Consider the following 22,576-nt stretch of genomic DNA (forward strand, 5'->3'; position numbering starts at 1 on the left):
TTGTCAGTACTAGTGTAGTGATGTACAAAGCATAGGTCACACAAGTCACTTTCAAACCAAGCAGCTTTCTGTTGGTCCCAGCGTGACCAACTTGAAATCGCTGCAAAGTCTGCCCTCTTGTGAAATTCCTGATCACGTATTTATATTGAAATATATAAATACCTTTGCTGAACAATGATAAATGTGACTAATCTTATCTTGGGCTTAAAATATGTGGCTGTCCAGGAATCAGGTCCTTTTCAAGAGGTTTTACCATTACATCAACTATTTTGAAACTCTCGTACTGGTATTACACATAGATTCAGTCACTCTTGTTTGTTCAGTTTAAAAACATTTGCTTACCACAGTAATACAATTATGATAATGTGATTTATTGAATCGAAATATGTGTTGTGGTGTATTATATCACAGATTAGCAATACCCCACAGCTACAGGGGCATGTTTGTGACCAGCCTGGGATTCTTCCTGCCACTAGTGACCCAGTCCCATTTATTAACCACTCTGTGTCTGATAGCTGAGACTCAAAGAAGAAGATGCCTTGCACCTTGGGAGACAATGCTTTGGTGACTTGGTGGACATACTTGGTGGAGTTTTGGGAGGGCAGACAGACAAATTGAAACCAGAGTGAATATATGCTGGGCTCCTTTGTAGTTACAAATGTTCCCCACTCCCCCATTCATAATTCATTGGGTGTTATGCCATGTTAGCACTATAGAAGTCGCCAGGGGCTATTCCCTGGTGGTCTGTGTGGTGACAGTGATGTAGAGACTGCTTAGGGATGCTAGAAAGAGAGAGCCTGTGGGAGAGAATGGAGAAGAGAAAAGGCATGTTGGTCCTGTAATAGCTCTTGTTCTCACTCACTTGAAGACCTAAAACTAATGGGCAGTGGTGAAGTGGCTGTCGCACAAGCTCTTAGAAACCATAAATATTATTACGAATATCTTGTGCCTTGGACCCTTTGGGAAGGGCTTTTTAAAATTCTCATTTCTCCACTGAGCTTTAATTATGTTAGTCAAGCTCATGCATCTTTCTTAGAGTAATAGAGATATTTGTCATTGACAACTTAGTTTTGTGATATCTGAGGCTTGGGCAGGAGCTTCATCTTTTTAGTTGTCTCTTGTTTGAGTTTACTGGCTTACCCACTGGATCAGCTTTCATTGTGATCTTGCTCCAATTGGTTTAATAGATTATAGTTGGGGTAGTGCCATTTTTAATTTTTGACAGAAATGAAAATAAGACAGTGAGAGGTAAAAGTACAGTGTGTTCGACTGATTGTACTGTAGTTTCCATTGCCATTTGTTTCTTGACAACATCTTTCCCAAAAAAAAGAAAGAAAAAAAGAAGCAAAAATACCATCATTTTTTTGAAAGTCTTGAGTTTGAAAATCATGTGATCTACTATCTTTATATAGTACATACAAATTTGTGCTGTGCCTTACAGTAAATACATACACTATTTGTGTTTACTTTGCACTGTTTAAGTGCTTTTCAGAGTGTTGCATTACATTATCTTAACATGTGCTAACATGTAATAATGCCACCAGGATAGGACCTGAATTTCATAATTTAATCATAGTGTATTCAGATTTTCATGTCATTGTATTCATGAAATTTTAGACGTGAAATTGGGCTTTAACTCACCACATGAAAATGTCTTTGACTGCAAAAGAATATGTAATGAGGAAGCACTGTTTAATTTATGATTGGTTATCTGTTGCAAACATAACATGTAACGTTTTGACATTGTATCATTTCGGACTGTAATAACAAAACCTTCGTAATCATCGGGAAGAAGGAGGCGGGAACCGGCGGACACTCATCTGAAACTTTAATAATCACAAAATAAACACAAAACAGCGCATCAGCCCCTCACGGACGACTGATGCGCACAAAGTAAAACCAAAACATAAAATAAAGCCCAGGCCTGGTCCTCTCTCGTCCTTCACTGGCGTCGCTCCAGTTTTAAATCCTTCCATCTCCTCTGTGGGACTCGAGACCGGTGGTGGGTCGCAGGTGTCGCTGATTTCCCAATCACTCCACCGGCCTCGCTCGTGTTCCCACATCCCTCGGCCCCGCCCCACTCATCACACGGACCTAATATTTTTAGCAGTGCAAAAACATGCTAGCCCAGTGCTTTATAACCCTGGGTTAAAAGTTTGTTAAGTACAGTTTCCGAGTTTGTGTAGATCTCAAACAATCAAATGCCCATGAGGTGTCCATTATTTGTCTGTGCACACAAACACGCATTCTCTTCCCACTGAAGCCAGAAGAGTTGATGCTCTGGTCAGATGTAACCAAGCAGTGGAATGCAGATGTGTTTTAAAGCTTAGTAATAAGCAGCTTTGGGTTTCTCACTGCTCCCTTCCAGCCTTTAACAGCATGTAAGCACTTACTCATCTAGGTTATAATACCACGATTGGAAGCTTAGTTTACACAAATATATGCTAATTACATTTTCACAGAATCAATGAGACAGCCCATAAATTATTTCCCATACTTTCACTGAGGACTCACTAGTGATGTAGTCAAAGACAAATCTCATGAAACCGCATAAAACAGACATTCCCTGCAGTTAAATCCTTCGTAGAGAAGCACTTTGAGGACTGTGCTTTAATAGTTAATTCCCATCATCTGATATTCCTTTAAATATGTGAAGACTCCGAATCAGAGTGGAGTAATATTGTCATGGTTTCTGTGTTCACTGTGAAAATGAAATGTGTTTATCTGGCAGCAGACTTTGGCCCTCTAATCTACATCTCTTACAAGTGTTTCTTGAAGGAGATAACTAAAAGTCTGGCACATGAATGTGAAACCAGAGGAAGAGACTGTGGTTGAGTGCTTCCCTTTGTTCCCTTGAGGGTAATAGGCTTTAAGTAGTCAGGTGGTTTTTGTAGAAGGCTGTAGTTAGGCACTTGTGTAATTATGAGATCACCTGTCAGACATCATTACATTAAAACATTCAAGTGCAGTAATATATTCTATAGAAAAGACTCCCAAACTTCTTGAATCTTGACCCCTCCCCCCACTCACCCCTCCTTTCTCTCTATAGCAATTAATTTTTTTTTTACATTTAATTTAATTAAAAATGTATTTTAGTTATTTATTAGCTTTTCATCAACTCATGTATGCAGTTTCTGCATGAACCCATTCGAGAAACTAGCACTGAATACCAATGTTAATTATTAATTACATAATTATTATGTTGTGGTACTAGGATCCATGTAGTTCTTCAGTTAGTTTCCTCTCTCATGTCTTCAGCCACCTAATTTCTTTCTGCACCCCATCAGACATAGTGGCCAAAAAGTAAAAAAATAAATAAAATAAATTGGCCCCAGATGGAATCCATTTACCCCCATTATAGAAGCAAAGCACCTTCATCTGCTAACTGAGTGAGGGAAGTGACATTCAGCCAAGTATGGTGACCCATACTCAGAATTTGTGCTCTGCATTTAACCCATCCAAAGTGCATACACACAGAGCAGTGAACACACACACACACACACACACACACACACACACACACACTGTGAGCATACACCCGGAGCAGTGGGCAGCCATTTATGCTGCAGCCCCCGGGGAGCAGTTGGGGGTTCGATGCCTTGCTCAAGGGCACCTAAGTCATGGTATTGAGGGTGGAGAGAGAACTGTACATGCACTCCCCCCACCCACAATTCCTGCCGGCCCGGGACTCGAACTCACAACCTTTTGATTGGGAGTCCGACTCTCTAACCATTAGGCCACGACTTCCCTTAACTGCTGGACTAAGTTGTTAGATATTTGACAGTAAAGTTTGCTATGTCTCTAAAACAAATGTAATACATGTGTGATAATTGTGTGAGGTGGACTGCAGGGCACTTGCAGAGGTCCTCCAGGATGTTGGTTAAACACATGCTTGCGGGGTGCCCTGTACAGGGAGGGCTTCACTGCAGGAAGCTCAAGTAATGTGCAAACATGGTTTATTCAAAAAATGGCAGCACTGAAATCTTGTGGCTTTTCTTAAAATGCCAGCTTTTTGTATTTCCCAAAAGTCGTCTTCCATCATCTTTCATTGCATTTTGAATGTTAAATTATTATTCTTTTTTGGTTACCTGAAAGAGAGAGGAAATTAATGAACAAAAAGTGTTATTTTTTTTCTGTCAGTGTGGTTTCAAATGTAAAGATGTGTGCAAACCCACATCACCGCATCAGGAGTTGTCCAGTTATTTTTGAAAGTAGGTTTCATCATTTGTGCGGAACATGGATCAGTGGCATTGGTTTTCTGTTTGTGAGTAAAGTTTTATTGCAAAACTACACTGTACACTAATAATAGGGTGATTTGGCACTATTATCATCAAAAAAGAAAGTTAACCCTGTTATTTAAAGAAAGTAAATCACATATGGTCTTCTTTGGTTGATTTGAATGTGACAGACCTTAAAGGGTTAGTTCACCCAAAATTATGTCATTAATAACTCACCCTCATGTCATTCCAAACCCGTAAGACCTCCGTTCATCTTCGGAACACAGTTTAAGATATTTTAGATTTAGTCCGAGAGCTTTCTGTCCCTCCATTGAAAGTGTGTGCACAGTATACTGTCCATGTCCAGCATGCATTCAATTTTTAGTAGAAGTGGTATTTGTATGATTGTGTGTATTTGTAGATGATAATTGAATTATCCATTTTTTGATGATTCATATAATAAGAGGGCTCAACAATAAGGATGTCTTTCTGGTTGAGGGCCAGTGTGAGAGAGTTTCTGTTCAGATGACAGAACTGTCACTTTTCCTTCCGGGTGTTGCATTGCTACTGAAAAAAGTTACATTCATAGATTTTGAACATCCATTTTTATGCCTTAGATTTATGTTTAGATTTCTGTATTCTACATTGTTGTCTCAAACCCTGCTGAATTTCCACCAGTATAATGTAGCGTAGTTAAAAACAAACAAACAAACAGCAACAAAAAACTTGTGATGGTCATCAAAGCATCAGTCAAATATCAGTTAAAATGAAAAGAAGTTCTTGAAGTTCAGAAGTTTTTGAAAAATAGAAATTGTGGCCATAAATTAAGAATTTGTTCCCATATATTAATGAATTCCCTCATTTTAAATTAGTTAAAAAGTCCATATATTTAGCTGAAATGGCCATAATAACTGTAAATTTAAACTGTATTTTTTTCCCACCTGCATGTCATATCCTGGGCTCAGTAGTAAAGGAAAACAACACACACACAAAAAAAGTTAACTTAACATACATATTCCTTTCTGCAAAAAAAAAAAAAAAAAAAAAAAAAATACAAATAAATACAAATAAATAAAATACAATACATTTTTTTTCATGTTCAGAATTAAATGCATTGTGTTCTCCCTATTTGCTGTGATCACTTTTGTAGATTTTGGCAAATTCACACATCTCACATCAGTTGTCTCAGTTTTGATGCCTTCAATCAGTGGAAGAAAGCCGTTAGCCGCAAGAAGAGAGGTCAGCGTGGCTAGAGAGAGACGGGTGGCCCTGTTGCCCTGTGTCTAATGGTGGGAGCAGATGCCCCAGATTATTGTGGCAGCCCGCCATGTTCTATTGCTGTTTTCACAACATGTGCTTTTGTGGACACTGTGTCAGCCCTGGGAGTGCCCTGTGTTTACCTTGCCACCTGTGAGATGTGAGGGGTCGGGGTACATGGAATCAAACACACAGGGGCATGAAGAACACAAGCGGGTTAAATCACAGACTGAATGCACAGCTATTCTGCAAGGATTTGTTCTTTTCGTGGAGGGTGGGATTAGGTAGAATTCCAAAGCCAGATGGAATGTGAGAGGTTTAGCAGTCTGGCACGTCCTGATATTGCTGAGTTAGATGTGTTCCTAGGTCAACATATTTTGTTGACCCTGGAACAACATTTTACTCAAAAAATGTAGTCTTGACCATATCCCTACACCTAAACCTAACCTTAACCATGAGTGATCCTTAAAATCAGAGGAAATGATAGATGAATGACACTAATGTACAAGCACCTAACAGTGAGTGTAAGCGTAAACTTCACAAAATCTATAAACTTGTTCTTCAAATCTGATTGGTTAATCACAATGTTGTTCCAGGGTCAACAAAGATGTTGTCCCAGGAACATGTCTCACTTGGTAAAATCAGGTTCTGGAGCAGTCTGAGAGACAGAGGTTAAAACTCAAGTCTTAAAGAGGGAAGATGACCTCAGCTCAGTGATGAGAGCAGCTCAAGTCATTCAGGAAGATGCACTATCCCATTACCAATGGTCTCCTTACGGCACCACAGGTCTCTAAAATATTATATTTGATTTTGTGTCTTGTAGCTAGTGTTTTGGAAAACATTCAATATTTATTTTATCCCCAAGCCAAAGTTACAGGACAGAGTGGATCATCTTTAGCACATGTTTATTATATCTTTGTGGCTTTGTAGGTAAAATATTCCCCTCATTTAGCTCACAATAACCTAAAAACCTAGACGGAGTTGGTTGCCCTCTCAGAAGTTTGTCTCTTTGGCAATAATGACTCTGCCAGATTGAATATGGTCCAGGCACCGATGGCTGGAGGAACAAAGCCAGGCCTGTCAGGAGGAAAATATGTATATCACATGTTTTTAATTTCTGAATTCCATTAAATTCAATTATATTTTAATACTAAAAGCAATGTATAAAAACTTTAACAATATATAACAAAATCAATAAAATAAAAACAATAAAACAAAACACTTTATTTTATTCAGAAATTCTGTATTGTCTGTCTAAATATTTCTGGATTCTGCGTTTTATGATTTAATGCACTTAAAAAAAGAAATAAATAAAAATCAGAAACAGTGGCAATGAAATGAATGCACAATTTTTCAATGCAAACAAAGTGCCAAACATAAAAGTTTTAAAACATAAAATTGTGTAATATCCACTTTGAAAACATCATTTTACTGTACAATAGTCATATAATCCTGTCATTACTTCAACCAACCAACCTCTGGGCATATAGTGAGATGGCAAACACTGAAAACACCAGAAGCGTCACACATGTGCCAACCTGTGCCACTCATTCACACACAAACATGCAGAATTCATATTTATATAGCAGTCTTTTGAGGTTATCATTCTCAGACTCTAATTCATATCACAATTTAAGTGTAGGGCTCTCCTTAGAATTTTTTCTTCCAAGTTTCCCAAATTCCATGACATTCTATGTTATTCAATTTTTATGACTGGATTCTGTGATTCCTCCTACTAAATATAATGCAAAGATTAATGCAAACCTAAAGAAAGGAGGAAGTCTGAATACATAGTGCATGTTTGCCTAATGAAGCTGACTCTGAAATATTGCCACATTTTGCTGGTAAAAAGGCATAGTAAAAACGCTAACCCAAACCAAATAAATCTGGAGACACATGTATATAGCTTATAATGAAGCAATTAAGCTCTGACATGTTTTATTAGCAATGGCTCCATGTGCGCATTTGTTGGCTTGCTGTGGATGTGTCCCGGGGCACCAATGCATGTCACTATCATAGCAGACGATAAACTTTGGGTTTGCCTTTGACCCCACACCTCATTAATCAACTGCTCATGTATATCTGACCTCCTCCACCTACCACTCAAGCATGCCTTGTTCTATTTCTTATAATGGCCAACCAGCTTTGCGGAATTATTATTAACTAAATTAGCATATTAAAAATATCTTTCAAGGATAATGTGATGCTGAAGACTGGAGTAATGTATAATTTAAATATAAAACTGTTATTTTAATTTGCAATACCAGTTCATAATATAACTTTTTTCTTTAACTGTAGATTTAAGGTTTTACCTCTCAGGTTTCCTTTTCCTCTGAGAAAAGGAGTCAATTAGAGAGTTTCAAGGTCTGAGTGTTGTTAAGAGAGGATGTAGATATGATAGTCTGTGCCTGGCTTTCAGCCTTGCTAATCGTCACTGTAAAACAAGCTGCTGAAAGGTTATGCTGCATATGAAATTTCCTCTGCTTTCTGTACTGAAACATTTGATAAATGGGCAGCTCCTTAAGATTCCTTCAGAAGCCCCAGGCTGCTCTACATCCCGCCATGTCATCGTTTGTTTATTGTGTACTGACAGCTGTAACTATGGTGATGCCCGTTTTTTGTGACTCTGCAACAGCTGTTTTTTTTAACCGCCGACGTTTCAGCTGGAGGGACCAAGAATCCCCCACAACCAGGAATGCAAAAGGCGGTGGTCTCCTGGAGGGCTTTTCTTCCATTACATCGAACTCACCGAAATACCTCCATGTCTTTGATTTGATATATATTCTCAGGCCCACGTCTTTGCGCTCTGATTTTAACTTGGTCTGGAGGGTTATCTCAACGCTAATGTGTCCCTTTTGGAGTTCTCGTGGTAAAATAGAAGCTGACCTCTGTCAACAGCATCTGTCCAATGCTGTTTATAACCACTGAGAGCAAGTTCAAATCAACCCCCTGTTTGTAAAAATAAAACAATAAACATACTGACAGCATGTGCTTACAATGGAAATCTTTTGGGCAATCATCATATATTGTGCAACAGATGCTGTTGCCCCAGCACAAGTAAATAATCGATTACGGCTATCATGATTAAAATTAAATGTGAAAATTAATGAAAAGAGTCTATTCGCAGTATCTACTGAATCACTCACACTGCATCAGATTGCTTTTTAAGCATTTTTTTTCAGTGTTGAGTTCTATAACCAATCACACACGTTGCTGTTGATCTTAGGAATGCAATGGCCAATCAGAGATGGTTAGATTATTCTGAAACAGCACCAAACAGAGGCATTCAGATTAGTCAGCGCTGAAAACTTCAGAGTTGTTGTTGAGAGTACGTGCTTACTGATTGAATTCTTTACAAATTCACTCATCAAACAACACAGTGCAGATACAATGTAGCTTTTCAGTGATTTTTGCATAACTTGCACTAGACTAGACTAATGCAAAAAAAGTTTTTAAATATATTTTATGAATCAGAATGAATAATAATCAGTAATAATTACAATATCAAGAGCAATAATTTACTATCATGATTTTTGTCATAATATTGCATTTTTTTAAACAGTCAATTCTAATTAGAAACAATTTAAAGTAATTTGATTTATTGAAGTACAGGTACTGGTTAAATCTAAGTATTTGACATTAAAGACAACAGAGATACAACTATTAAGGTGGTGAAAAAAATTGCCCCTTAATGGAAACATTCATTTCTGACCCTGTTGTAAATACTATATATCATCTATTTTTATATTTTAATACTCAAAATGAATATCTATTCTTGATATAGCATTTATATATATAGCATTTCTATATTCTATATATAGCATTTAAAACATTTGATTTTATTATTTTATCATGCAGATTTTTGGATTTTTTAAATATTGATCAAAAGTGATGTTGAAAAAAATATCATGGTTAAAAAGCTGAGTTTCTTAGAGGTGCAGTGTGTAATTTTTAGCGGCATCTAGCGGTGAGCTTGCGAATTGCAACCAACGGCTCAGTCCCGAGAAGGGTATAACTGCAGCCTGGTTCCAAAGAGGGGCGGGAACTCCAAAACGGGGTGGGAGCTCCAAAATAGGGCGTGGCATCCTCCAATTGAGAGACAGGTGCATGACACGCATGCACAATTTTTCCCCCAAACCACTTCAGTGCAAACTCCGCCCCACGACTGATTCTGAAGTTTTTATTGGTTGTGTCAGTTAAAGTGTTTCCTAAACTATGCAACAAAAAATGCTAACCACTAAACCTACCCCACACCTTACCTTAACCAGTGAAATTGACTGAATGGCGGGATTGGCGCTGAATAGCGTGGTAAAGAAAGTTTCAGTTCAGGAAATAAACAGTTAATAAGATTATGCGATATGAGACTCACCGCTCAATGGCACCTTTTAAGTTACACCCAGCATCACTACCCCCTCCTAGCCTGCAAATTTCGTGTTCCGGGACGGCCCCGTTTCTTGGAATAAAACTATAGAGTAAAATCTTTCCCCTCCACCGGGACGACTCCTGAGTGATTCCCGTTTACATCATGAAGCAGAGGTTCAGACTTGGGTCCAAACACCACTGGCCACAAGCTTTGGCTTCTGCTCTTGTGGAGAATATTTATTTATATAGCATATTTTATTTTAGATGAACTAGAAACAATGTTTAATTAATAAAGTTTTATTTTGAAATGTAAGTCAGTAACAATTGGCTTAAGCCGTCCCATTTTGGAGGTTCTGCCCAATTTTGGAGTTCACGCCCCATTTTGGAGATCTCCGGTCTGCAGTTATATCCACTTGCAGTCCCCCGCTCACCCCTCCCTTCAGAGAAGCTACGGTGGCCGACACAGGTAAAGAATGTCGTCATTAAAGACAGCAGAGAGCAATGCGATTTCTTTACAAAGGTAAATCAAGGAATTCTATTTACTTAATTATTCAATAAATCAATGTTATTGCGAATGTTAATGTACTTGTTCATCATTGTGTCAGTGTTTTATTCTCAAAAACAACAAAGTGATGAAACGCACTCTGTAGAGCAGTTTGTTCATTTAGGGCTACTGTAGAAACATGGTGGAGGCTTCCGTGTAAGGGGACCCGCGGTGTATATAGATAGAAATAGCTCAATCTTAGGTAATAAAAACATAATGGCTTATTAAGAAAGGTCTTCATACACCTCTGAAAACATAGTTATACATATTATATTGCATTTCTGTAAATAGCTCGTTGTAAATATTGCACATTGCACCTTTAAGCATCTAAATCACAATATTCAAATGCTTTCTGAAGAATCATATAATACTGAAGACTGGAGTAATGGCTGCTGAAAAATCAGCTTAGCCAACACAGTAACAAATACAGAATATTTTATACATATATATATTTTTTTGACTTGTAATAATTTTTAAAAATATAGATTTTTACTGTTATTTGTGATCCAAAAAATGCTGCGTTGGTGAACATAAGATCGGTCACACTTTATTTTAAGGTCCAATTCTTGCTATTAACAAACTTAGGGCGAAAATTGCATTTTCGCCCTAATAAACTCCTAATTTGCTGCTTGTTAATAGTTAGTGAGGGAGTTGTTAAGTTTAGGCATTGGGTAGAATTAGGGATGTAGAATAGGGTCATGCAGAATATGTGCTTTATAAGTACTAATAAATAATGTTAATGATAGACTTGCTAATAAGCAACACGTTAATAGTTGGAATTGGTCCCCAAACTAAAGTGTTACCAAAAAATTGTACTCACCCCAAACTTTTAAACAGTATTGTGTTTCTATATCTGACATGCAGTCCAACCTCATTGTTTGTGATTGGTTACCTATTCATAGCTTGCTCTTCCTCTTTCTCTGCAGTCAGGTCTGATCCGGTTCTCCAGCGAAGAACTTCTCATCACTCCACTACCGCAGCATTTGGCTTTACAACACAACTATAGCGCCCCCTCTGGACATCACCCACATGTCATCTACAAGCGATCAGCTGAGCGCATATTGTACTCTAATAAGACTGACTGGATCAGCAGTGTTAAATCAAACAACCCCTACAAGAACCACCACCATCACCACCACCGTCACCATGACTACCAGCACGGAAAGCTCCAGAGACAACATTTCTGCGGACGCCGCAAGCAATGTATGTAAGGGAATTTCCTTTTAGCCATTTGTAGATGGAAAGTTATAGTCTATACACGTTGTCAACTTGTAGAATTTGTCAGTATGTGTATAACAGTAAGGCACTCTGAGATATTTATACTGATTCCAAGCAAAACTACTGTGTCATTATTATCTGTTGTACTGAAAGAAATTGAATGAAAGCTTGGGAACAGAATGTGAAGTTAATGACTGTGTATTTCCTGGTCTGTCATCACCACTCTGGTGCTTTTATCAGGGAGCTAGTTGGAAATGAAAAGCAGTTATTTCTGGCAATTTCCAGTTTCTTTTTCATGGGTTTCCAATACCTTTACCTCTCCACCTCATTCTTGCTACAGATAATCCCAAGTCTCCTACAGAGGATAATTTTGTCATGCCTGATGAGTTTGAGAAGCAAAGCCGGGTGAAGCGCTCTGAGATTACATCAAGCAAAGAGGGTGGCCTGAACGTGGAAACTCTGGTGGTGGCGGACAGGAAGATGCTGGAGAAACATGGCAGGGAGAACGTCACTACCTATGTCCTTACTGTCATGAATATGGTGAGCAGAGCTATCAGCAGAATTGTTGCTGAGAAGACACTTTGTTTTAGCATGTAACTGCTTACTTCTACCTTTACTTTTATCTATAGTAATGTGCACTGTGTTGTTGTGCTAAACAGGTCTCCAGTCTGTTCAAAGATGGAACTATTGGAAATGATATTAACATTGTTGTAGTCAGCCTTCTCCTACTTGAAAAAGATCCGGTAAGATACATACATAAAAAATTCACACATTGGGTCTCATTCATGAAACACGAGCAGAACAAATTTTTGTGTAAATCGTGTGTAAAGTGGTTCTGGCGTAAATTCTCGGATTCATTAAAATGTACGAATTTTCCAAATGTTAGTTGGTATGAAAGAAATCAACCAACACATAAGAGTCAATTGTTTGTGAATAAATTGGTCATGCTGTATGTTTTTGATTCACTGCAAAAAACAGGTACAAAAGAGTAATTTGTTTGGGAATCAGAATATACGTACAATCACTACATGTTTTTTATGATTCAGCGCAAAGAATTGAGTCATTCATTCAGGAATCGGACATGTTGTATGCTGATATTTCTTGGCATTATTTTGCAGTACAGTCTTTTTATTGCTTCACATTCAACAAAGACTACAAAATATGATTTAATTTATTTTGGTGCTAAACACTGCAGGAGACACTGGTCACTATAACTAGTTTATTCTCATTAAAGGTAATGTCGTATCTGTTTTCAGAAGAATAACAGTCTTTTTTTCTATATCTTTCATGATTGAAAGATGCCTGATCATTCACTACTCTTTCTTCTCTCTCTCTCTCACCACCCTTTTGGACAATTCATCTCTCTTGGCTTCACTGCTGTCAGCTGGGTCTGTCTATCAACCACCATGCAGACCAATCACTTAACAACTTCTGCCAGTGGCAGTCAGGCCTGGTAGGTAAAAACGGCAAGCGGCACGACCATGCCATACTGTTGACAGGGCTGGACATCTGCTCCTGGAAGAACGAACCATGTGATACCTTGGGTAAGGCACTTGACAATCACCTTCCAATAGCAGAAGTGGGTCATGTGTTGTGAAGTCAGTGGCTAATGGAGTTGCAGGAAGGTAAATTACACAATTCCATGGTTAGAAAGAACTTGTGGTTCGTGATGTGTGCCCTGGTCCACCCTCAGGCAGAGAACTTCACCTGAATGAATCCAAGAAAGCTCAATTCCACTTTGCAGTCTGTTGGCAGCTTCTCTAGTTTTTGCTGTAGAGGCGTCAGCCAAATGCAATGAATTCAGCTGTAAAGCTCCAAACCACAAGTATGCGCTTCTTTGAATGTATGGCAGAAGGGAATGCACTGCTTTTAAATCGCCTCCCTGTGATGTGAAACTCAAACCCAAGCTGAGACCATACAGTCAGGAAGAATAGCCCAAAAGAGTGTTTATGTGTAATGGGATCCTGTTTCAAAGTCTGTAGGTTTGAAAACATTGTGGTGTGTTTAGTGATGCTTAAATCATGTATTAATGTTTTTATCCAGACATGTTGGATTTTAAAGTGATTTGCATCTTCAACATGCATCAGTGTCACTCATATATCTTCTACTTCCACTCATGTTTTTCTCTTTCTGTCCTTTCTGACTTCCTGTCTGCAGGTTTCGCTCCAATAAGTGGGATGTGTAGCAAGTATCGTAGCTGCACGATTAATGAAGATACGGGGCTGGGCCTCGCTTTCACCATCGCCCATGAGTCAGGACATAAGTACGTTTACTCATGCTTTCAGGTCCCACACTATTTCAATTTGGGAAACCATATGCTGTGCAACAGGCAAACATTTTGTTTGTGTTTGCTGGTTGCCATTGTGTTAAAGGGAAGTTTATGTTGTATGTTTGAGATTTTGTTTTTATGACCGCCACATTTTGAGTCCTTCGGTCCTTTGGCACATTCTCAACATAAACTGGAACAAAATATATCCTGGAGAACCACCAGGCTGATAACATGTTGTGGGATTTGTTATTCTCAGCGGTTCAAACATTTTGGTCAAATTAAATTGACACATGCCTCCAATGTGTACAGTGTTTAGGGCAAAGTCTTCACTGGCCCACAGTCTTTAATAACTCATTTATTGAGGAGTGGTCATTTATAAACACATGGCATTAATTAGTCTGATTGCCACAGGGCTGTTGAACGTAAACATCTAAATGTGCGAATCATGTAACTTGTTCAGTATAATACAGAGATTACCGAAGGGTTTTGTGGGATGAAAGCACTTTCAGTAGTAGAGGTAATGTCCCACCAGAGTCAGGGAGTGGTTTCTGTCCTTAGGTTGTACATTAGTAGTCTCACTGGGTAAAACTTACAATCGCCATTTCTCCCTTATTTGTTCCCTACTTTTTTTTGCCCCAGTTTTGGAATGATCCATGACGGAGAGGGGAATCCCTGCCGGAAGACTGAAGGGAACATAATGTCTCCCACATTGGCTGGGAACAATGGAGTTTTCTCATGGTCTGCCTGTAGTCGGCAATACTTGAACCGATTTTTAGGGTAAAATTTCACTTCACCCCACAGAAAAAGTGGTTTATAAATCCATTTTATTGATATATTTAATTTCCTATATGCTATAATATTTATTATATTTTAATGTTACATATATTTTTTGTTTATATATATAATGTTACCTATGTTTATAGATAAATATGCACTGTTGAATTGTATAATATGCAATGGTTTTTATGTCTCTTTCTGTGCTCATCTTCGTTTGTGTTCACAGTACAGCTCAGGCTTCATGTCTAGTGGATGAACCTAAGCAGATAGGCCAGTACAAATACCCTGAGCAGCTTCCAGGCCAGCTGTATGATGCTGATATACAGTGCAAATGGCAGTTTGGCTCGAAAGCAAAACTGTGCAGCCTGGACTTTGTAAAGGTAACTCATAGTGTATAAAATGTGCTATTAGGATTCTCTTCATATCTTTATGCTAAAATAGTTTGAACACATGTTAAATAATGTTAAACAACTCTTGTTTAACAATTCAGGTTGACACATGGTTGACGTGGTTGACACAAACACACCTCTGAGCTTTGGAAAGAAAACCCATTGCCTCAAAATCTACTCTAAGTCTTCATTCACAGTCCATGGTCAAAGATGGACAGGGCCCCCTTTGGCAGCTGCTGTAGCATTTAGCGTCTAATCCACACATTGATATGCAAATAGTTGTGCTTGGGAAATGAACATTTCGAGAGTGGGATTAGCTCTCATTTTATGGACTTCCTCTTTGAGAGATCCCTGTTGCTTTTGTGCGCTTCTGAGACCTTCTATGTGTTCTGAAAAACATCTTAAACCTCAACCATGCTGGAAGGCAGCTGTACATCTTAATTAAGAACGATTGTAGAGATAAAACCCAATGTTTTTGTTTTCTGTTCTCCCAAGCCATCCTGTCCTTGTCACAAAGTCATTGAGATGTAATTAGCCATGGGAGCTAGCGGTGTTAGCTGCCCAATGATCCAGAGTCCAGTGTTGCTAGCTTTTCTCACTGTCTGCCAGATGAAATCGGGCTGTTGGCCAGCAGTGGCTGGTCTCCCAACCCCTCATCACCCATTATTATCGTTGTATTGTGTGAAGAAGCAAAATGCAATGTTAATAGCATGTTTCATTTGGGCAGCACAGTGATTGATTTTGACAGGCTTTTTTATTTGTTGGGAAAGTTGATTGGCCGTTGCTATAGAAACAAGAGGTCAGCGTGGTGAGGTGCAAGCCAGGGAGGTTGAAGGGTTCCCAGTGGGTGTTGACCCATTTTTGACCGTGTTCTCTGTGTGTTCGGGCCCACCAGGACATCTGTAAATCATTGTGGTGCCACAGAACAGGACACCGGTGTGAGACCAAGTTCATGCCTGCTGCTGAGGGCACCATCTGCGGAACAGACATGGTGAGTGAGTGCCTGTCTGTTTGCCATTTCTCTGTCTGAACTCTATGAACCACCATTCAAGGAGGAACATGAACTGACCAGTCTCTCTGACCATTTTTCTTCATGCACACCTGCAGTATTGTTCTCTGCTTTGTGTAAATGTTCCATAAGGACGGTTGGTCCTTTCCACTGGTTGATGGGAATGAGAGGTGCTGATGTGTGGGACTGTGTGGCTTAGCTGGACCGAGTCCTGCTCTCCAGGTGTAAATCTGGGCCCCAGCCCAAACCGACAGGCTCAAGATCTTGTCGGCAGATATACTCTCTCCTTTACCTCACTTTTCCTCCCATACCATCTGTAATCTTTGACATTAAAAGATGAGTTTGTCAGATAGTAGTCTGCTATCTCCTCATCTGCCACACAAACACTAAATTTGGTGGCTGTTTTAAATGTAAACACTTTTATATGCACGTAAAAAAAAAGAGTAAAAAAGGTATTTATCAGACAGTGAGATATGAGCCAAGTTTAACATAAGAAGTAAAGCCAAAATATAAGATACAAAGTTGAAACTGTGAAATAATATAAAATAATAATTAGAAGAAATAGTTGCAAGATTGTGAGATATAAGTTTGTAATTGCAAGAAATAAAATCACAATGTGAGGAATAAAGAGGGAAAAAAAACAGACAGACTTTCATACCTTACTGATCTGTGTAAGATGTTTATTCTTTTTCTATTTCCATAATGCAGTGGTGCCGGAGAGGACAGTGTGTCAAATTTAATGATCATGGTCCTACAGCAGTGCATGGCCAGTGGTCGGGCTGGTCCGAGTGGTCTGACTGTTCACGCACCTGTGGTGGAGGGGTCATGTACAGAGAGCGGTCCTGCAACAGCCCCAGGTAACCAAAAACTCAAAGATATCAGACTCTGTGCTATAGAATAATTCACGTTAAGATACTGACACATTATTGCATTTGTTTGAATGAACATCTATCATGAATTTGAAGAATATGGTTAAATTCAGTTCATGTTCAATCCAGAATATGCATCTGATTGCAAAATGACCTTAATTTAATATTGTGCTCTGACCGCTTGTTAATGCTAATTAAAATTATCACTGCAGTAAAATGTTAATGATTGTAATGATGCCATGAATGGTAGATTAGCTGTGAATGGGGGAAGCACATGTGTTTCCTGACCAACTGACCTACTGCAACTCCTAGATTACCCCTGAACTCTGACACACTGAGTTATCTTGGATTAAGTGTATTCTGGTATGTCAGAGTTCACTGTTCCAGAATGCAAAGGATCAGTGTATCTACAGAGTTTTCAGACAATTTCAGTTCAAAATCATTACAGCTCTAGAAAGAATAAACATACAGTCATTCAAGTCATATACAAACATATATGTATGTAAGAAGGATTGTTAAAGATTTGAGTGTCTGTCAAATAGTAGATGGAGTTTTAGTGCATTTAGGTTCAGGTGCTTCCTCTCTTTATGTAGTGGAAGGTTTATTTGAGATTGGGTTTCTATAGACCACAGGTGGCTCTACATGTGGTTTTGTCAAGCTTATGGAGCATGGAATTGTGCTTCATCAACATTTGGCTGTCTAGAGCATCTTAACATATTTCTGTTGGAATAGGAAATACTTATAATGCCTTAGACAGCCAGACCAACATGTCTGACATGAACAGTTCCAGTAAAGAAAGCAAGAAAGCAAGAAAGAAACTATTCAGCGTGATGTGAGTTGAGGTGGAGAACTTCATTAAAGTGCTGGAAATACCCAGCCCCAAAATCATTGTGTGTTTGTTAAATTGGGTACATATTGAGCACATGTGATTTATATTATCCATTGTGATCTCATGCAAAACGTTTAGGTAGATTTAAAGATTAGGTTGATTTAAAGATCCTTTACATAGATGCACAACATTTGAAGAGATCCTGCAAAATTATTTTGGAAGCACATTGCTAGAAAAGAAAGGCATTTCCAATTTTTATTGCAAGAAAGCTGTTTTCTTTTTTGTCCTGATTTTGTTGGTCTATATTAGTTCAGTTGCGTCTGATCCACTGAAAGAGGCTTCAGATGGGCTTGCTTTTAAGGCACAATTTGCACTATAATCTGAGATTTTTGGGAGGTATTATCCTACATTTTCTCTGTTTTTGCTGTCAGTCATCCCCCTCATGGTTCAGTAAAAATAAGACAATATCTCTTTTTTTCACAATGCAGTCAAGTGTGCTATGATCGTTGTAACTGACTTCTCTTCTCACTGAGTGGCTGTTTACACCTACAGTATTTATGAGGTGCAAACCATAAACATCTGCCTGCATTCAGCATGAATAGTTCATGTTGATCAGAACATTTTATCTGTATCATTTCCCTCAGAAATGTTTCAAAAGAGGCATTTTGATGGACAGTCTTCCCTTATGGCTCTCAGATAGCACCTGCAGTGGAATATGTGTTGGTATGTCTTCTGTCTGTGATGTTCAAGGGGAATCCCCATTCTCATCACTTCAGTATTAGGTCCTCAGGAGACAGCTGTTGAAGCCAGCGGCATAAGATGTCATCTCACTCAAACAGCATTTATCAATAAATATGATCTGATAAATGTGCTCACTTGACTTTGTCCATACTCAGCTGGCAGATTTACTAGTTCAAGTGTCTTTGATATTCATTTTTTTTTTTAAATACATCTGCAACAGTATAGTGGAGATGGTTGTTGATGGGATTGCCTTTTTTTAAGTTTGTTTACTGTATAGGATACAGTGTTAACTAAGAGAACATGGATAGCATTAATGCACCATTACCAGAGGCCAAAGTTGAAAGAGCAAGCTGCATGTACAATCATCCTCAGGGCTTCGGAAAACCCCTAACAAACAAATGATTAAATTTCATTGCAACATTGCTTGGTTTTGTTTATTTATATGTAGAGTGGTCTGTTTTAATGACTTGACTTTAAAGTGGGTATCTAATGGCTAACAGTGTGGGCATAATGAGGGTTTGATTACAGATGGGGGTCTTAGAGATGGGAGATGTATTGAGAGAGTGAGGTAGAGAAGAATGTGGGCCTAGGTGGGGAGTTTTGGGGAGATTCAGGCAAGCAGACAAACAGGGTGACCCTGTTTCCTCTGACGTTTGCACTTAGTACTGCAGTTCTGAGATGTAACATTCCCCAGTTAGGAAACAATTCAACAAAGTTTTGTCGACAAAGAGAAAATGAGAATAATGTTCCCCTTTGGCAACAAGTCTTGTGTGAAGTTTAGCATGAATTGGGCATAGTTATTTCAAGGTATAATCAGAAAACATGCACTTTGCTTTCTCCCCCGCCTCTCCTCTTTCAATCTCTCTCTGTGCTTTGTGTGTTTTTGTAAGTGATCTACCATATGGGCCCATAGCACACTGTCACTAAAGCTCTAATAGGATCAGCCTGAAATCTGCTCCAAAAACAAAAGCAGACGTGCACAAACAACCGTCTGACAGTACTGTTAGACTATCACTGATCTGACTGACTTCTACTGAAAAGTGAGGCGTAATGTTCCAATGCAGTAAGTTTATACGCACGGATAGATCAAGGTTCAAGGAGTTTTCACGCCAAGATCCACACCTAGAGAAGTATAATCTCATTGAGGCCCACCAAAAACTTTTTAGTAAAAAAAAAAAGGAAAAAAAACCCCAAACAACTTCAACGACTTCAAAGTCACCAGCAAGTTTCCAACAATTCTTTTGATATTTTCTTCAGATTTACAAGCTGTAATCTTTTAGTTAGTGTAGTTTGCAAGAAGCTGAGAATAAACACAATGAGGCTGCCTACAGCCACTTGTTAGCTACAGCCTTATTTTCAAGACACATAAAGCTTAAAAAAATAACAAATGGGGTTTAACTGATGTTTTTCATGTTATGAAATGCTACATAAAATATGCTGAGCTTATGTTAACCATTGACCCTGTTTCTGGCATTTAACAAAAAACCCATTGACTTTCACAGGATGGACCCAGAAGTTAAAAATGCTAGAATTTGCAGTTCAGTAAGTGAATCATAAGTTGATTCAGTAGCCACTCTAATGGATTTGGTGAGTTAAATGAAGGTTAATCAAACTGGTAACTCAGATTCTTTTTAAACAATTCAATATAATAATCAACTCTTTAGAGTCTTTTGTTCAATTGGTCGCTCTGTATGTTTGCGTGCATTTGAGCCCACCACCATTCTAGTGACCCACTTATTCCCACTCAATATTCCCACTGCAACCAAGCAGCGGGTCAAGACCCACAGTTTGAAAACTGCTGTTCTAGACAATAGAATTATGTTGTCAGTTTTCAGAAGAAAAGTAATTAATATATCTTACTGTGTGTGTTTTCCCCATGCTTTCTCTGTTTGATCACTGTACATGCAAAAAGATGATGAGTGATTTTTAAGAGAATGTGGAAGGCTCATCTGTCCTCTCTGTGAGCGGTTTCCTAACCTCAAGTGTGAACATGTAATAAAAATCTAAAGGCCAGAGAATAAAAGAACATGCACAGGCACACAGACATACATTAACAGGCCCATGGCGCAGTCCTTTGCTTTGAGGTTATGCTACAAGAAGGTACCCAAGAGTCTTCCACTTTAAAACATGCAGCCATGCCGCAAGCATGCCTCCGTTCTCACAGCCTCAGTCATAGGAGCTGCTGGACCGCTTTTCCCTCAGGAAAGATGGTGACTGTCTGCTTCATGTGGCACTTGGAAGCATTCCTGTGGCATTGGGAGGAGGCTACCACTCTTCTCCAGCCTCAAGCTGCCTCAGCAATACAGGGTGACAGTTCGAACACATTGTCCAGAGCCTGAGGGCTGACCTTTTATGATATCCAGCCTTGCTTGCAAGAGTTGGCCATTGCAGATTTCAGAGAAGTAAAGAATAAATTAAATAAGATGTTGGTCCAAGAAAGGTTATGTTAGTGTGGTGGTTGTTTTTTGCTAGATCAGCCAGAAAAGCCTATCACTCTTTATCAAGGTCAGCTTGTTGGTTAACTAGTTAAGAAAACATGGTAGGTACCATCCAAAACAATCCATTTTCAACCAGTTTTCCTATTTGACTGCAAGCAAGTCGACTCAGATTACACAATGTGTAAGGTACACCAGCGCAGCTGCGTGCTGTCTTATTCTCGTTGACGTTTATTATTCAAAAATCATAGCTGTTGAAAACACAGGCGAGTCCAAGTCATGAATGGAATTGAATCCCAAACACTTTATATCTTTTACAGCTGTCAGTTGGGATGTGATTCAGTCAGAGACATCACTGATAATGCACAAAGACATTCCCTTAGTGCAGATGCTAATGCACATCATATGAAATTCATCACACCAGCCCTTCTTCCAAAAAATACTGAATGGCTGTCATTCCTCTCGCATGTTGAATGCTTGCTGAGGCACATCTGTTTCTTCTCTCCTTCTTGCTCTCTCTTCTTGCTTCCATGTACATTTGTGCTAATTGGTGGTTGTTTCACCCAAGCCCACTGCACAATGGCAAGTTCTGCCAAGGCCCCGGTCGACTGCACCAGCTGTGTAACACCAAGCGATGCCAGCCCAGTGGAGTGGACTTCAGAGCTCAGCAGTGTGCCGAGTACAACAGCAAACCCTTCAGGGGATGGTACTACAAATGGAAGCCATACACCAAAGTGGAAGGTATGGGAGATATCTGGGCTTTAATGCATTCATTACGAACAAAAGCAAATGTCTCATTAACAGTTGGAAGAGAGCACAGTAAACCTCTGCTGGGTTCAAAGTCCCCATGCATCTTAATTTACTGGATTAGTGTGATTCACACTTAAAAAAAAAGAAAAAAAAAAAGATTGTATAATATATGTATAATTTCAATGACATTTTAAATAATATAATATAATATAATATAATATAATATAATATAATATAATATAATATAATATAATATAATATAATATAATATAATATACCAATCAAATGTTTGGGGGCTGTAAGATTATTATTATTATTATTATATATATATATATATATATTTTTTTTTTTTTAAATCTCTCTATACTCATCAAGGCTGCATTTATTTAATCTAAAATACAATAAAACAGTAATATTGTTAAATGTTAAATTGAAATTAGCAGCCGTTACTTCGGTCTTCAGTGTCACACAATCCTTCAGAAATCATTCTAATATGCATTTGGTGATCAAGAAGCATTTTGTATTATTATCCATTTTGAAAACAGTTGTGCTGCTTAATATTTTTGTGGAAATGGGATACATTTTTTTTCAGGATTCTTTGAATGAATGTAACACTAAAAAGAACAGCATTTATTTGAAATAGAAAACTTTTTAAACAGTTTAAAATTTGAATTGTCACACTTTACAATATAATTTTGAACAGTATGTGCACCCTTATCTGACATAACTAAAAACATTAAACCTCTAAACATTAACATTCATCTCAGACCTTGCATGCTTAGTTTTCAATGTGTGATATGTGAGTCAGCAAGAACAGGTGGGTTTTTAAATAGTAATCATTTTAATTTGTTTCTGATACAATTTTTTGAGATCGTTACATAGGACAAACATATTCCACCCAAGCGATTCA

The 22,576-nt window shown here is 38.5% G+C and overlaps 1 protein-coding gene across 3 annotated transcripts in view; it reads left to right on the plus strand.

Annotated features, from left to right (window-relative positions):
* Positions 1–22,576, plus strand: part of LOC132107730 (A disintegrin and metalloproteinase with thrombospondin motifs 18-like) — a 70,409-nt gene that overhangs the window by 17,338 nt on the left and 30,495 nt on the right. For 2 of the 3 annotated variants that reach the window (XM_059513912.1, XM_059513903.1), the window contains exons 4-13: positions 11,307–11,583; positions 11,939–12,138; positions 12,258–12,341; positions 12,983–13,142; positions 13,756–13,861; positions 14,507–14,644; positions 14,871–15,024; positions 15,929–16,024; positions 16,751–16,899; positions 21,485–21,657. In XM_059513912.1, coding sequence (XP_059369895.1) covers positions 11,307–11,583; positions 11,939–12,138; positions 12,258–12,341; positions 12,983–13,142; positions 13,756–13,861; positions 14,507–14,644; positions 14,871–15,024; positions 15,929–16,024; positions 16,751–16,899; positions 21,485–21,657 — 1,537 coding nt within the window. Of the gene's footprint in view, positions 1–11,306; positions 11,588–11,938; positions 12,139–12,257; positions 12,342–12,982; positions 13,143–13,755; positions 13,862–14,506; positions 14,645–14,870; positions 15,025–15,928; positions 16,025–16,750; positions 16,900–21,484; positions 21,658–22,576 lie in introns of those variants that run through there. The other variant, XM_059513909.1, reaches the window with a different exon arrangement.

Source organism: Carassius carassius, chromosome 2 (assembly GCF_963082965.1).
Source record: "Carassius carassius chromosome 2, fCarCar2.1, whole genome shotgun sequence".
In the NCBI taxonomy this organism is placed as follows: domain Eukaryota; kingdom Metazoa; phylum Chordata; class Actinopteri; order Cypriniformes; family Cyprinidae; genus Carassius; species Carassius carassius.